The 16,448-nt window shown below is 36.4% G+C and overlaps 1 protein-coding gene across 2 annotated transcripts in view; it reads left to right on the top strand.

Annotated features, from left to right (window-relative positions):
* LOC123549155 (uncharacterized) overlaps positions 1 to 16,448 on the top strand; it is a 97,075-nt gene that overhangs the window by 30,593 nt on the left and 50,034 nt on the right. For both annotated transcript variants that reach the window (XM_053545669.1, XM_053545668.1), the window contains exons 7-15: positions 1,915 to 2,093; positions 2,560 to 2,691; positions 3,148 to 3,314; positions 3,489 to 3,688; positions 3,883 to 4,140; positions 4,941 to 5,260; positions 7,143 to 7,320; positions 9,636 to 9,772; positions 10,812 to 11,094. In XM_053545669.1, the coding sequence (XP_053401644.1) occupies positions 1,915 to 2,093; positions 2,560 to 2,691; positions 3,148 to 3,314; positions 3,489 to 3,688; positions 3,883 to 4,140; positions 4,941 to 5,260; positions 7,143 to 7,320; positions 9,636 to 9,772; positions 10,812 to 11,094 (1,854 nt within the window). The remainder of the gene's footprint in view (positions 1 to 1,914; positions 2,094 to 2,559; positions 2,692 to 3,147; positions 3,315 to 3,488; positions 3,689 to 3,882; positions 4,141 to 4,940; positions 5,261 to 7,142; positions 7,321 to 9,635; positions 9,773 to 10,811; positions 11,095 to 16,448) is intronic.

The raw sequence follows: 16,448 nt of genomic DNA, 5'->3' as shown, positions 1-16,448 counted from the left end.
CCTCAGTTTTTTTGCTCTGTAGAGCTGTTTTCCTTATTTTCTTTGCAATTTTTTGGCTAAAATCACATGACAGATCTATGCTTGACATGTAGGTAGCACTTTCATAATGAAATAACAACATGACAAATTTTTTCATGGAAACTTAGATCATACACCACCAGTATAATTTGGGGTCTCATTTTTTAGCTGATTTTGCAGTTTGTGTGTTTGACTGCAATTATTTTTCTTGCATCAAACATGACCCCCACTTTTCTTTTGATTTTTAGTTAACACTGACAATATTCTTCAAGAAAATGTAAGTTACAGAAATTTAAAATGGGTCCTGATGTGTGCTGCAGTCATTGGAAATAGGTCAGTTTTATATAGAATAAAGAACAACAACTATTTAGTGTGTTATAACCTTAATAATGAAGATGACCCATTTTGTTTTTGGTCAGTAAGTCAAAGGTCAAGGTCACAGGGTATGAACCTTGAAAACAGCTTCCGCACAATAACTTAAAAACATAATAATAAAAATGTTCCCACTGAATAACTTGAGAACCACTTGACCCAGAACCTTCAAAACTTGATAGCATGGTTGGATGTGATGAAATAGATGACCCTTATTATTTTAAGGGTCAAGGTCAAGGGGACCTGAACATTGAAAACTATCTCTGCATGGTACTTGAGAACCAGTTGACCCAGTACCTTCAGATTTGATAGTATGGTTGGGCTTTATGAAGTAGATGACCCGTATTATTTTTGGGGTCAGTAAGTCCAAGGTCAAGCTCACCGGGGCCTGAACCTTGAAAAAGGTTCCCACTGAATAACTTGAGAACCACTTGACCCAGTATCTTAAAACTTGATAGCATGATTGGGCTTTTAATTAGATAACCCCTATTGTTTTTGGAGGTAGTAAGTCAAGGGTCAAGGTCTTAGTGATCACAGTACTGGAAAAGGAACAACCCATCATGGGGGACATATGTGTTTTACAAACACCTCTTGTTAGTCCCCAACTGGTTGAAAACCAGAACCAGTTTTGGTGACTGTAGGATTGCACTTTTCTGCCCCTCCATCCGTGGTAACATTTGGATACTTAGGTGGCTATAGGAACAATAGGTAACTGTAATTTTTCTTTGATGTCATTCATTCCGTACGCTCTTATGTGGCTATTCTTTCTATTAAATGGCTAAAAGAACAATGGAGAGATCAAAAGGGTAGCCACATAAGTATCCATTTGTAAAGATGTTCATCATTCCATCTGTCTGTCTTTCGGCAATTTCGTATGGTTCATATCTCTGTCATTCATCAAGGGATTTTAATATTACTTGCCACAAATGTTCCCCATGATTTGACATGTCATGTGCAACACACGCACCCCTAGCTCAGAGGTCAAGGTCACACTTTGAGGTCAAAGTCAACTGGGCTTTTTTCCTGTCCAGTCTGTAACTTGACAATCCATAAAGGGATTTTAATATTACTTGGCACAAATGTACATCATAATAAGACAATGTGTCATGCGCAGCACCCAGACCCCTATCTCAGAGGTCAATGTCACATTTGGAGGTGTTTTTTTTTCTGTCTGGTCCATAACTCTGTATAATTTGAAATAGTGGTTTTCTTGAATAAGGAAGTATATTTTTGGACCCACTTCACATTTGAAGTTCCCAAGGTCATATGAAGAATTTCTGAAAGATTCATGCTTGTATTACCATTTGCACTATTTTCCTAACTTTCTTCCCACTATCATGACAGGTGATATTTTTACAAGTTAATGCCATAGTTACTAACCAAAGTGTTAAATTATCAGTATAGTAAAGTTGTTTTAAACTAATTAAATAGTTCATGTCACAAAAATGTAGCTTTTCCTTGTTAAGAAGATGATTTTCCTTACTTTTCTGAAACTGTTTATGAATTGATGGTTGCCATATTCAGACGCCTTGGTAGCATCGCTAAAGACATACATAGAACGATGCTTGAATGCTGGTGCCGTCAGTCTTACACATCTGAACCGCATTGAAGAGAAAATGCTCGAAGAGTTTGGATTTCCTGATTTTGGTATGATGGGTTATGGAAGATTTCTAGAGTTTCTTCTGTTAGAGGAGACAAAACAGGTAGCTGACAGTTTAGTTATTCTAATGCAATAGATGTTTTTGAATTCATAAATATAACAAAAAGTTATTAGGAGGTATAATTATGTATTTTTATGGCTTTTAGTTTCTATGACTTACCAATTCTGTAAATATATATATATATAGTACTTTGATTTATTGTCTTAAACTTCTTTATGTTACTTGATATGCATGTACACAGGTTATGCCCTTTACCCGTTAAGGCATAAACCATGTCTGTCAGTTCAGGCCCATAGCAACCTTTGCATGATAAATAAATGAAGCACCGTGTATGTTTCCGCTAGTAGGTATCTTTGTTCCCTCACAGTTTTATTTTACCTCTAATATTTATCTGTATGATCATATGCAGCTGAAGTAAAAAAAAATATCATATTACTGCAAACTGTAAATACAAAACACATCAGATAGAGGCTTTCAGTGAAATCTTTTAATAACTGTTTCATCTTAGATACTGGAAGAAAGTGTTGGGTTACTTCTTGGTTCTGGATCAGGAGGTGGGGACTGCGAATCATCATTTAAACCCCAACAGATGGACTTGGTGGATTTCATTAAGCAATGCAGACATCAGGAAGATAGTCAGGTGTGGCATTGTAAATAATCCAGATGTTACTATACTTCCAAAAGATCTTACAAATTGTATTATCCTTTACAAAAGCAGTCTGATGTTATTATATCAGGTCCTTGTGGGCCATGAAGTCCATTCAGTGTTATTAGTTTGTTTGTTGTAAGTGTTGAGATAGTGTGAGTTAGGTTTTATGCAACAGTCTTTTTTTTTTTCAGATAATACAGAAATGTAATATAATTGGCGTTACTTATATCTCATCTTTTACATGTTATTTTCTGCTTTAATTCTTTTTTTTTCTGTAATGCATATAGTACAAAAAAGAAATGTTAAACAAAATGAAAAACAAATGTTTAACAGATAGATCTACTTATGGGTCAGCAAATATGCTTGTTTTGGTCTTTTGGAATTATCCTTTGTTCATTGTACGGAATTAACTCATCAAACTTGTCATGATTATTTCCACTTCTTCAGCCTGACCATGTAGAGGAGGCCTTATGTGCACATTACAGTGTGAAGAACGTGCGAGACCTTGGTTACGGTAACACCATGAGACTATTAAGTTATGCAGAGAAACATGGAAAACACATGCTGGAACAATGTTGCGTATTTTATGAGTCAGCACTTGCTCAGTCTGTCAGGTAGGACTTTTATTCACGATTTTCGATTCGTGAAAAAAAAAATGAAATTCTACTAGAAAGATGTTTATTTTGTTAAAGTAGGAGCAATCCCATATAAGATGCAAAGCATGGATTTTCACATACCTTTTACATATTAAATAGGAATTAAAAAGTATGGTTCTATTTTATACAAAGGTTTTCGCAGAATTCCAGTTTGAAGGTTGGAATTTTGGGTCATCAGACCAGAGATGCTGCAAAAATCTGCCTACACAACTGCCCTCTCCTGGAAAATATGGCTGACTGGAGTCAGTGGAGTCTTGTGTTTGAGCCAGAACTTGGAAAACTGAAAGATTTTGTGCAGAAATATGGAGGTGTGACAACAAAAACGTTGGAAGGTAAATGGGAAGTACAATATTGCTTTTAACATTAACTGATGTGTCCTATTTTATATAAATGATGTATATTACTAAGTTAACAGCTATATGTGGTAAACACTAATCTCGCAAAGTAATTCAGTGTAAAATGAGTATTTCTCAAAGTTGACAGAGTTTGTTTTAACTGCTCATATGAACCAACTAGATCTTTTCAGGGGGTAAAATTGTAACCCTTGACTTCCTGGCTTTGGAGAGAAAACCTGGAGAACTTGTCAAAATTGTGTCATCAACAGCAGTAGAGAATGTTGCCATGGCTTTGAAGAATCGTGATGTTCAGTCTACAACAGGTCATTTGGTTTCCATGGTAGTTGCATACAAAGGTATTGATAATATGCCTCTTGCTCTGATTGCAAGACATATGAAGACTGCACTTATACAAATACATGCAGAGGAACCTAGACTGGAAATGACGGGTAAATTTACATCTTGTATAGATTAAATCTGAACTATATACACTCTGAACTATATACACTCTGAACTATATACACTGCTAAACTATATACACTGCTAAACTATATACACTCTGAACTATATACAATCTGAACTATATACACTCTGAACTATATACACTCTGAACTATATACACTGCTAAACTATATACACTCTGAACTATATACACTCTGAACTATATACACTGCTAAACTATATACACTGCTAAACTATATACACTCTGAACTATATACACTCTGAACTATATACAATCTGAACTATATACACTCTGAACTATATACAATCTGAACTATATACACTGCTGAACTATATGCAATCTGAACTATATACACTTTGAACTATATACACTCTGAACTATATACACTGCTGAACTATATACACTGCTGAACTATATACACTGCTAAAATAATGACAAGATGTCCCAATGTGTAATGAGCATTTCTAGTATAAACAGGTAGACAGAATAGATTTCTTTTCACTTCTTTTGTAAACCTTTTGCTGGTAGTAAAGTTTAAGTGTTTTAATGGAAGGAGAAATGCTAGGTGTCTCAGAGCTTAATTTCTGGCACTGAATTAAATCAAATGTAGGGTCAGTCGTTGATGGGATATGTATGTACTATGCAATGTTTCTGTCTTTTGATGTAGAAGGCATCTATATAAAAGAATTTAATTGGCATTTGCTGTATCTCATAAGTGATGTATACATTTAATTATTTTTTTCAAATGCTGTACCATGATATTCATGCCTTGTTTTGTACTTCTAGCTGGTCTCCCAAGTCAGAATACTGCTGCTCTGTTTACTCTACAATGCATTTTGCGCATACCCACCAAGATATGTGTCTCACTTGCCAACCAAATATTCCTGGAACCTTTGGGACAAGTTGTAGGCTCAACCAAGTCCAAAATATTGCTTGTACAGTTGTGTAAGACTGAGACAGAGCTAAGTCATTTGATACAATTAGGGTGTTTACTAGGAATTCAGGAATGGACAGACGTAATGCAGCAAAAATGTCAACTCCATGACTTAGTTGTACAGATACTTCCATCAGAAGTTAAAGAGTTCTTTGAAAATGACCATTGTGAGGTAAAGTAACTGTAATATATGATTTACACAAAAATATTGTAAACGGTCTACACATTTAAAGGGTCATAGTTTATTTTCATGAAATGACATTTCGCTTGTAAAGAAGTTATGTAACTAATGTTAACAAGGCACAGTTACTGCTTTCTTGGTTTCAATTCCCACTATTTACATCTTCTGTTATATAACCATTGCAGTGGGATGGTTAAATTAATAGGTTGTATATCTACTTAATGTAGTATTTGAAATACCAGAAGAAATGATAAAACATGGAACATTTACCAGTACACCTAGTTCAGAACTAACCTTTGTTTGAAAATATCCTGTTGTATATGCTATTGTACATCTGCATATACTTACAATTCAAGGTTTCATACCCCCACAAAACGGGGTGGGGGGGGGGGGGAGGTACATAGGAGTGAGCATGTCGGTCAGTTTGTTGGTTTTCATGGTTTCCTGACAATAACTCATAAAAGGCTTGACAGATTTAAATAATTTTTGATACACAGGTGTAACATCAGAAAATACAGGTCATTTTCGACTTTGAGGTCAGTAGGTCGAAGGTCAAGGTCACAATGACCCTGAACTGTTAAACAGTTTCCAGATGATAACTTGAGAACGCTTGGGCCTAGGATCATGAATTTTGGTACATAGGTGTAACATGATAAAGTACAGGTCAGCTTTGACTTTGAGATAAGTAGGTCAAAGGTCAAGGTCACAATGACCCGAAACAATTAAATGGTTTCTGGGTGATAACTTAAGAACGCTTGGGATTAGGATCATGAAAATTGATAGGGAGGTTGGTCATGACCAGCAGATGACCCCTGTTGATTTTGAGATCAGTAGGTCACAGTTCAAGGTCACAGTGACCCAGAACGGACCAGCAGATGACCCCTATTTATTTTGAGTTCAAAGGTCAGAGTGACCTAGAACATTTAAACAGTTTCCGGACAATAACTTGAGAACGCTTGGGCTGAGGATCATGAAACTTCATAGGGAGGTTGATCATGACCAGCAGATGATATTGATTTTGAGGTCAGTAGGTCAAAGGTCAAGCAGGTTAGGCTTTGACATCGGCTTAGTTCTGTGACAAGGCCGTATTATGGGGGTATGATTTGTCACTCCTGTGACAACTCTAGTTGTCTGTACTAAGGACTGAAATACTGTTGGTATGATAGACTTGATTCTAGTGCTTGTTATATCTCCCCCATAGGTTGGGGGGACATATTGTTTTTGCCTTCGCTGTCTGTCCGTCAGTCCGCATTATGCTTGCGCGGCTTTCAGAGGTCAAACTGCTGGCCGGATTTTGACGAAACTTCACAGGAGTGATCAGTACAAAGCCTTGTTGTGCATATTGCCGGCAAGTTCAGCTTCCCTGCACAAAATGGCCGCAAGCGCTAAAAATAGAAAAATCTTGTCCGGCTTTTACAGGTCAAATTGCTGGCCGGATTTTGACAAAACTTCATAGGAGTGATAAGTACCAACCCTTGTTATGCATATGGCTGACACGTTCCTCTTTACTGCACAAAATGGCTGCCAGAGCTAAAGATAGAAAAATCTTGTCCCACTTTCACAGGTCAAACTGCTGGCTCGATTACAATGAAACTTAACAGGAGTGATCAGTACCAACTCCAGTTATGCATTTCGCTGGCACGTTCCGCTTCGCTGCACAAAATGGCCGCCAGAGCTAAAAATAGAATACATAGGAGGGAGACATATGTTTTTGTGACAAAAACACCTTTTAGTTATTGTATTATAAATCACACATTTTTAATTTTAAATTTTAATAACAGATAGATCCTATTAGCCACATTAAAAGTTATTTCTAACAGAGAGCTTCAAATAATATTAAATATTTAAATCTGGTTCACTTGTGTATTTCTAGGAAGAGGAAGAGGGATATATTGAAGTGTCAGATGATTCTGATACAGAAGATGTTGATGAAATTTTAGCTGGGGAACTTTCTGTTGATGAAGTGAAAGTGACAGGGGAAAGTAACAAAATTATATATGAGCGTGAAGCTCAAGACAAAGAGAAAAAGATCACCATCCCTTCAGCGGAAAGTAAGTGGTGGATACATCATGGACTTTAAATAAATATAAATAGTTGTAAGAGAAAAAAATTCCAGCAGTGTTTTACTTCATGCAAATTTTTGCTAACTCAGTTTTTAACCGAAAGGTTGAGGATGTGTTCATCATCCTGCAATTGTCATCCGTCATCCTGTGTCAACATGCTTACTAACACATTACTTTCTCTGAAACTACTGGTCAGAATTACACTAAACATAGTCTGTAGCATCCTTGCATCGACCTCTAGAGTAGAACTTTAAAGCAGTTGGAAAAAATAGAATTGACTTCAGATTTGTCATATAGATAGATTGGGATTTGGTGATATGTGGAGCACATGAATCAAGTGGGTAGGTCAAAGGTTAAGGTTACAAATTGGTGATGAGACAATGCCCAAAGTGCCACAACCCGCACTGATCACTGACTCTAACCCATCCAAACATTAACACCTCCCCCCCCCCACCCCCCCCCCCCCCCCCCCCCCCCCCCCCCCCCCCCCCCCTTAAAAAAAATCACATTTAGTTCCTTATAACTTTTTATCCTGGCACTGCCACCGCAAACTCACCCCTCCAACCCACCACCTCTTTACCCTCCCCCCACTCATACTTGATGAGAGATATTATTTCCCATAATGTTTTTAAGGTTTATGAGTATATTATCAAAATACAGAAATGTTTCATAAACAAACAACATCTTTACCAACAATCTTCTGCTGTAATGTCCCATAAAATGAGACTTAAAATATTCTGAAAAAGGTAACAAAAATAAACAACTGCTGAACACTATGTTCCACCTAGTTACATGGTACGTTATTTTTTCAAATGCATCAAAATGAAGATGCATAACAGTTCATTGAAAATGGTGAGTTTTTAAAGGTGAAGTGTGGCCCCTTTATGCAGTTTTTTTTCCTGGAATTCAATGTACAGTCGAGACTGTTTTAAGAGACCGACTTTGGGAAGCAGCGAAAAAGGTCACATATGACAGGGAGTCTCTTAAAACAGTCTCACTAAACAGGATGACGCTGGTTTCATATATTTTTCCAATTAAAGTACATGAATATAGGATACTTATATATTGGCCACTTTTAAGGTTGGAGTGGAAAATGATTAAATACTATTTCTTTAATTGCATATTGATAAAATATAAATTTCAAATAATTTGCATCATTCGTATGATGTTGATAAAACAAATTAAAGCTCATGATCTGGCAAGAAAATAAAGGGGAGCAGTAAAATATAAATGTTCCATTTGAACTATTTACACACTGAGGTTTATGATATTTATATTTTTGTGTACTAATTGTTCATTGACATTTATTCGATTATTGATTGCATCTTTAATCTGTGTTTGCTTCGTCGTTTCCTGTTAAATACCACCATATTTTTGTTTCACCAGGAATAAAGTTAATTTATGCACCGACCCCGAATTCTTCAGCGACTTTATACGCTGGTTTTCCCTAATCGAGCAATTCAAGTGCCTTAACACGCTGTTCTAATGTCAAAACAGTTCTTTTTTTATGTTTTTCTTCGGCCATTTTTTGTAAACAAATAAGTTCTCGTCTCAAACAACTTCACGCGAGATAAAGAAGAGTAACTCTGTTGTGTAAAATCTTGCGAGGGAGCGTCTCAAAGTCGCTGAAAACGGTCTAAATATCGATTCGGGAGCCTGATTTCACAGTCGCTTGTCACGTAAGGCAGGGGGTTGCTTAATTCAGGGGGTCGTTAAGGCAGTCTCGACTGTATATGTCAGTATACTGACACTTGGTTTATGGAGTTATGTACATGCTTTATATGCTGTTCAGTTTTCATGTGAAACTATGATTTGGTGTTGTTTGAAATTTTTTTCTCAAAATGTAAGGTTAAGTATTAACTGATTGGTTAAATTAATCTAAAACAATTGATTAAACTTTGCTTATATACATTGTATATAATAACATCCTTGAAGTGGAGTTGTATCTCAAGGAGGGTGTTCAATTTAACTGCATTTAGGGGCCACCTGAGTTAATAATTTGAAACTACAAAGAATTACCAACTGGATATACACCAAACATGACAGAGGAAAGGTCAAAAGGTTCTTTCTTAGGTGAGCGGCTTAAGCCAGTTTGGGCCTTTCATAAAAGATAAAGCAAATTAAATGTCTTTGTTCAAAGAAATGAAGTCTTTCTTTTATGTGATACATGTATATAATATTGTTGGGAAAATAGTTTGATGTTATCTTAGGGATATGAAATTAATTGATATCTAAACAGTAAGGAATATTTTTTTTCACATGTAGCTGTATTGATTTCTTTGTATATTGTCTGTATCTTGCAGCTGCAAAGGAGAAGAAAGATATTGAGGATGATACAACGAAGGAAATATCATCATGTGAAGCAATTGTTAACCAGATACGCCGAGATGAGTTTGGTGTGGGTGTTCAGCTCAGTGAAGATGGACAAAGGCTGATGAAAGTGAATAATTTTTAAATCTCAAGAGGTGTTATTTCCCAACATGATTAATTTATATTGCTTTAAAAATCTTAAAATTAAAATTTGTTTTTTAGCTCACCTGAGCACGAAGTGCTCAAGGTACTTTTGTGATCACCCTGTGTCGGTCTTCCTTCGTCATCAGCCATCCGTCTGTCCATCGTCAACAATTTGACTGTTAACACTCTAAGAGGTCACAGTTTTGGCCTAATCTTAATGAAGCTTGGTCAGAATGTTACCCTTAATAAAATCTTGGACGAGTTCGATATTGGGTCATCTGGGGTCAAAAACTAGGTCACCAGGTCATATCCAAAGAAAAGCTTGTTAACACTAGAGGTCACAATTTTGGCCCATTCTTAATGAAACTTGGTCAGAATGTTACCCTCAATAAAATTTTGGACGAATTCGATATTGGGTCATCTGGGGTCAAAAACTAGATCATCAGGTCAAATCAGAGGAAAAGCTTGTTAACACTCTAGAGGTGACAATTTTGGCCCAATCTTAATGAAACTTGGTCAGAATGTTACCCTCAATAAAATCTTGGACAAGTTTGATATTGGGTCATCTGGGGTCAAAAACTAGGTCACCAGTTCAAATAAAAGGAAAAGCTTGTTAACACTGTAGAGGCCACATTTATGACTGTATCTTCATGAAACTTGGTCTTGATCTCAAGTTCCAGTTTGAATCTGGGTCATGTATATTCAAAACCTAGGTGACCAGGTCAAATCAAAGGAAAAGCTTGTTAACACTCTAGAGGCCAGATTAATGACCATATCTTCATGAAACTTGGTCAGAATGTTAATATTGGTGATCTATAGCTCAAGTTCAAATCTGGGTCCAGTGGGGTCAAAAACTAGGTTACTAGGTCAATTGGAAGGAAAAGCTAGTTAACACTATAGAGGCCACATTTATGATCATATCTTAATGAAACTTGGTCAGAATGTTAATCTTGATAATCTTTAGGTCAATAGGTCAGGTGAGCGATACAGGGCCTTCATGGCTCTCTTGTTTTTTCCACTTTCAGGTACAACAAGAACGACTGGGTAGAAGTTTAGACCGCCTTTCCAAAGATCTGTACAGCAAAGACACACACTTTGTACTAGAGTTAGTTCAGAATGCAGATGATAACAGTTATTCTGATAATCTTCTTAATGACACAACAGACAATTGCCCTTCAGTGAAGTTTGTAATAGAGCATGAAGGAATATATGTCCTGAATAATGAACAAGGATTTAGAGAGAAAGACATCAGGGCTCTCTGTGACGTTGGAAGAAGTACCAAAGGAAAACATAAATTTGGATATATTGGTACAAACATATCACTCTCCTTGTCTTGCTTGCATCTAGTTTACGTTCACTCCAGTTTTTCACCTGGGTTTCTGGCAACTCTTGTATACTCAACAACTTTCCTAACTCCACATCTGGTTTTTAGCTCACCTGAGCTTGTGATCACTCACCATCCGTCTGTCCGTCCGTCCGGCGTCCATCCACACTTTCCTTCAAACAACATCTCCTTCTAAAACACCAGGCCAATTTCGATGAAACTTCACAGGGATGATCCTTAGATGGTCTTCTTTAAAAATTTTCAAAGAATTGAATTCCGTACAGAACTCTTGTTGCCATGGTAATGAAAAGGAAAAACTTTAAAAATCTTCTTGTCAAAAACCACAAGGCCTAGCGCTTTGATATTTAGTATGTATCATCATCTAGTGTGCCTCTACCAAGATTGTTCAAATTATCCCCCAGGGTCAAATATGGCCCGCCCCAGGTGCCACATGGTTTATATAGACATATATAGGGAAAAACTTTGAAAATCTTCTTGTCCAAAACCATAAGGCCTAGGGCTTTGATAATTAGTATGTAGCATCATCTAGTGGGCCTCTACAAAGAATGTTCTAATTATCCCCCTAGGATATAATATGGCCCCACCCTGGGGGTCACATTGTTTGTATAGATTTATATAGGGAAAAACTTTGAAAATCTTCTTGTCAAAATCAAAAGGGCCTAGGGCTTAAATATTTGGTGTGTAGCATTGCCTTGTGGTCCTCTACCAAGATTGGTCAAATTGTTCCCCTGGGGTGAAAAGAGGCCCTGCCATGGGGTTCCCTAGTTTTACATAGACATATATAGGAAAAAACTTAAAAAATTTTCTTGCCTGAAACTGCAAGGCCTATGCTTTTGATATTTGGTATGTTGCATTGCCTAGTGGTCTAATACCAAAATTGTTCAAATTATGCCCCTGGGGTGAAAAAGGCCCTGCCCTGAGGGTCCTAAGGTTTACATAGACTTATATAGGAAAAAACTTTAAAAATCTTCTTGTCTGAAAGTTGAAAGCCTATGCCTTTGATATTTTGTATGTATCATTGCCTAGTTGATCTCTAACAAGATTGTTCGAATTATGCCCCTGGGGTTAAAAGAGGCCCAGCCCCAGGGGTCACTTGATGTATGAGTTAATAGGAAAAAATACTTCAAAAGCTATCAGATCATATTTCCTAGACTGTTTAATTATATTTACCTGACGACCGAAGTGATAATGGTAACCAGACTGTGACCTTGACCTACTGACCAACTTTCTTGTTTTTTAGCTCGACAAGTACATACAACTATCATTTAAAGGCATATAGCTTTGAAACTTATTTTTTCTTTTTCTAGGTCAATTACCAACCTCACTGAGTCAAGTTTCATAACTCTGACATGTATTATGAGCAAATTATGCCCCCTTTTGGACTAAGAAAATTCTGGTTAAAGTTTTACATGCAAGTTACTATCTCCAAAACTAATGCAGATATTGAATTGAAACTTCACATGATTGTGTCTTCGAGGTTATAAAACTAGTTGATAACATCAAGTCCCATAACTCTGACCTTCATTTTGGCCAAATTATGCCCCCTTTTGGACTTAGAAAATCCTGGTTAAAGTTTTGCGTGCAAGTACATACAGCTATTACTAAAAGGCATATAGATTTGAAACTTATTTTTTCTTTTTCTAGATCAATTACCAACTGCACTGGGTCAAATCCCATAACTCTGACATGTATTTTGGGCAAATTATGCCCCCTTTTGGACTTTGAATATTCTGGTTAAAGTTTTACATGCAAGTTACTATCTCCAGAACTAGTACAGATATTGAATTGAAACTTCACATGTGCCTTCGGTGTTTTAAAACTAGTTGATAGCATCAAGTCCCATAACTCTGACATGTATTTTGAGCAAATTATGCCCCCTTTTGGACTTAGAAAATTCTGGTTAAAGTTTTACATGCAAGTTACTATCTCCAAAACTAATGCAGATATTGAATTGAAACTTCACATGATTGTGTCTTCGGGGTTATAAAACTAGTTGATAACATCAAGTCCCATAACTCTGACCTTCATTTTGGCCAAATTATGCCCCCTTTTTGGACTTAGAAAATCCTGGTTAAAGTTTTGCGTGCAAGTACATACAGCTATTACTAAAAGGCATATAGATTTGAAACTTATTTTTTTTTTCTAGATCAATTACCAACTGCACTGGGTCAAGTCCCATAACTCTGACATGTATTTTGGGCAAATTATGCCCCCTTTTGGACTTAGAAAATTCTGGTTAAAGTTTTACATGCAAGTTACTATCTCCAAAACTAATACAGATATTGAATTGAAACTTCACATGTGCCTTCGGGGTTATAAAACTAGTTGATAGCAACAAGTCCCATAACTCTGATATGCATTTTGGTCAAATTATGTCCCCTTTTGAACTTAAAACTCTTTTGATATTTAACCTTTTTGGGTAATATTTTCCTGCTTCTGGGACAATATTTCGAATAGTCGAGCTTGGCTGTCTTACAGACAGCTCTTGTTAAGATATAGCCTTGAAATTTGGATGACATGTACAGTTTTGCAAACAGATCTTAAAACTGACTTTCAGTGACCATGAATGTGCCCTACTGGCCTACTTTTTTATTTTTTAAGATACAGCTTTGAAATTTGGATGACATGTACAGTTTTGCACACTAATCTTAAAACTGACTTTCATTGACCATGAATATGACCTACTGACGTACTTTCTTGTTTTTGAAGCTTTAACAAAGAAATTTGTTCAAGCAAGCAACCTAACTCAGGTGAGTGATATAGGGCCATCATGGCCCTCTTGTTTGTTTGTTTGTTTAACAAAAATAAGGATGGAATAGTTTGACTGGAATAATTTGCCAGATAGTGTAAAGGGTATCAGAAACCCGTCCTTGTTTAAATCTTCTGTCAAAAGCCACCTTGCAACTAAATGGAAAGCTCAGACTGAAGATTGCTTTTTATATTTCTAATTTTATGGCTGTTTGACACTAGCTTATTAACTTAATTATGATATTATATAAACATTTTGTGATAGTGTTTCTAGTCTGTAGTACTAAAACATCTCATACCTAGAGAGCATATATATATATTTTTTTTATATACATACTAAGGTTTTATTTTTCTTATGACTTTAACTGTCGTAGGTATATGATTTATGATTTACTAAATTAGATTTCTTTACTTCTCAGATTCCATCTTATTTTTTTTTTTTGGTAAACTGGACCCCATTGGAAATAAGCTTTCGAGCTTAATGGGTTATCCATGCAACCATAGATCATATTTGTATCACCTAAGTTTATCAAACACAATACGAAAATATGCTCTTAACCTATTTACTGCTCTTAGTAGTTATTCTCTTATTTATTATGTCTCCCACCACACAGTGGTGTGGGAGACATATTGATTTACTCCTGTCTGTGTGTCTGTCTGTCTGTCTATCACAAAGCTTGTCCGCACTCTAAATTGAACATTTCTCACCCGATCTTCACCAAACTTGAACAAAATGTGTCTTACCATAAGACCTCGGCCAAGTTCGATAACTAGCCAAATCGGCTCAGGCACTTTGGAATTATGGCCCTTGAATAATGAAAAATCCTCATTTCGCATGCGCTTTCATACAGGCAAAACGTACCCTATACTACTAATTAGTAGTATAGGGTAGTATACCCTTACAGAAGCAAGCCTCTGCGGCGTACATGCTGCGTATTTGCTGTGTATATGCCGCGAACACAGTAGTACGCCAGAGGAGTGCATTTTACATACACCGCATGCCGCGTACATGCCGCATACTATTTCGACGAGTACACAGCATGTACGCAGGAGGTCACTAGTACACTTCAAGTACGCAGCACAGACTCAGAAAATTTAAGGAGTACACTGCATGTATGCAGGAGGGACTTGTACAAGAAAATAGTACACTGCATGTACACCGCAGATACTTTGAAATTTGTGCAGTACACTTCATATACGCGGGAAAGACTTGTACAATTTCTTTTGGCATTTATACTTAGTTTTTTATTATAAGTTAAAGTCTGAAGTAAACTTCATATACGCGGGAGGGACTTGTTCATTTTCTTTTGGTGTTTATACTTTGAATTTTTTTAGGTAAAAGTCTGAAGTACACTTCGTGCAGGAAGGATTTGTACATTTTTTTTTTGTTTTGGAAGCAAGAACTTGATTTTTGAGTAACTTTTATCTTAATAGCATAGAATTATGAATAGTTCAGATTACCGGTATTTTGAACAATGAAAATTTGCCAAACTATCTGCAATGTTCATTTGTGAAGCTTACATCTTCGTGATTTCTGAGCTGCACCTTGCATGCAGTGTAAAAATATATTCTTTTTCATTTTGAATTAACCCTGGAGCTTTCTAACTTGGATAATTGAAAAGCCTTATTTGAACTTCGTTGCATTACATTTTGTAATACATGAAATAATTACCAAGATAATGCCTCAACAGCGCCCGAATGAGAAGAATTAATAGCTCTCACTGTTATTTGAATACTCTTAAGCAAAACACCATTCTATCATGTTTTATAAAGGCTTTAATGCTCATTATGTTAACTCATTAAGGCCTCACCAAATTAAAAAGTTGTTCATCGTATTTGCCGCTCGTATATTTTCAGAACGTTTTTGGCTAATTGCGCTCGCCCCATTGGAAAAAATCAATCCAAAATTTTTTGTTGCGCTACTTTTTACAGACGTAAAACGGTAAAAGTGTATAAATGCTTATATAATTCCAGTCCTAGATTGTTCTCAGATGAATTTTAATCAAAATAAATACATACTAGGCACACATCGTCTATAATAAATCATAACACTTATATTTAGTTGCATTAAAGTTGTTTCCCCTTGATGCAGTTACGCCATTTTCTTCAAATGTTTACCAAATTACATGCTACAAAAATTGATTTATTTCATTGAAAAGTGGATGAAGAAAAGCATACTAATTTATTTGATAACATCAATCTACATTATTTTGGTAAGGGTAAATACTTATTGATGCATGTCAATTATCTTTTTTCTGTTTTTTTTCTGTCCAAATGATCAGCATTTGCGTACGAAAGTTGGTGGGGTAAGGAATTTACATTATCACAGCAGTTTCGCCACAAGAGTACACAGCATGTACGCCGCAGGACTCGGGCCAGGAGTACACAGCATGTACGCCGCAGAAGTACACAGCATGTACGCCACAGAAGTACACAGCATGTACGCCGCAGGGGTAGTACACCGCAGGCTCATTTGCATGTGAAAAGTGTATGTGCTGCGTACATGCTGCGTACTATTTCCCACATACTAAATTCCTCCAGCGTACATCCTGTGTACTATGTAGTCCAC

The sequence above is a fragment of the Mercenaria mercenaria genome, chromosome 6, assembly GCF_021730395.1.
Source record: "Mercenaria mercenaria strain notata chromosome 6, MADL_Memer_1, whole genome shotgun sequence".
Lineage (NCBI taxonomy): Eukaryota > Metazoa > Mollusca > Bivalvia > Venerida > Veneridae > Mercenaria > Mercenaria mercenaria.
This window is presented reverse-complemented; position numbering and strand designations above follow the sequence as displayed.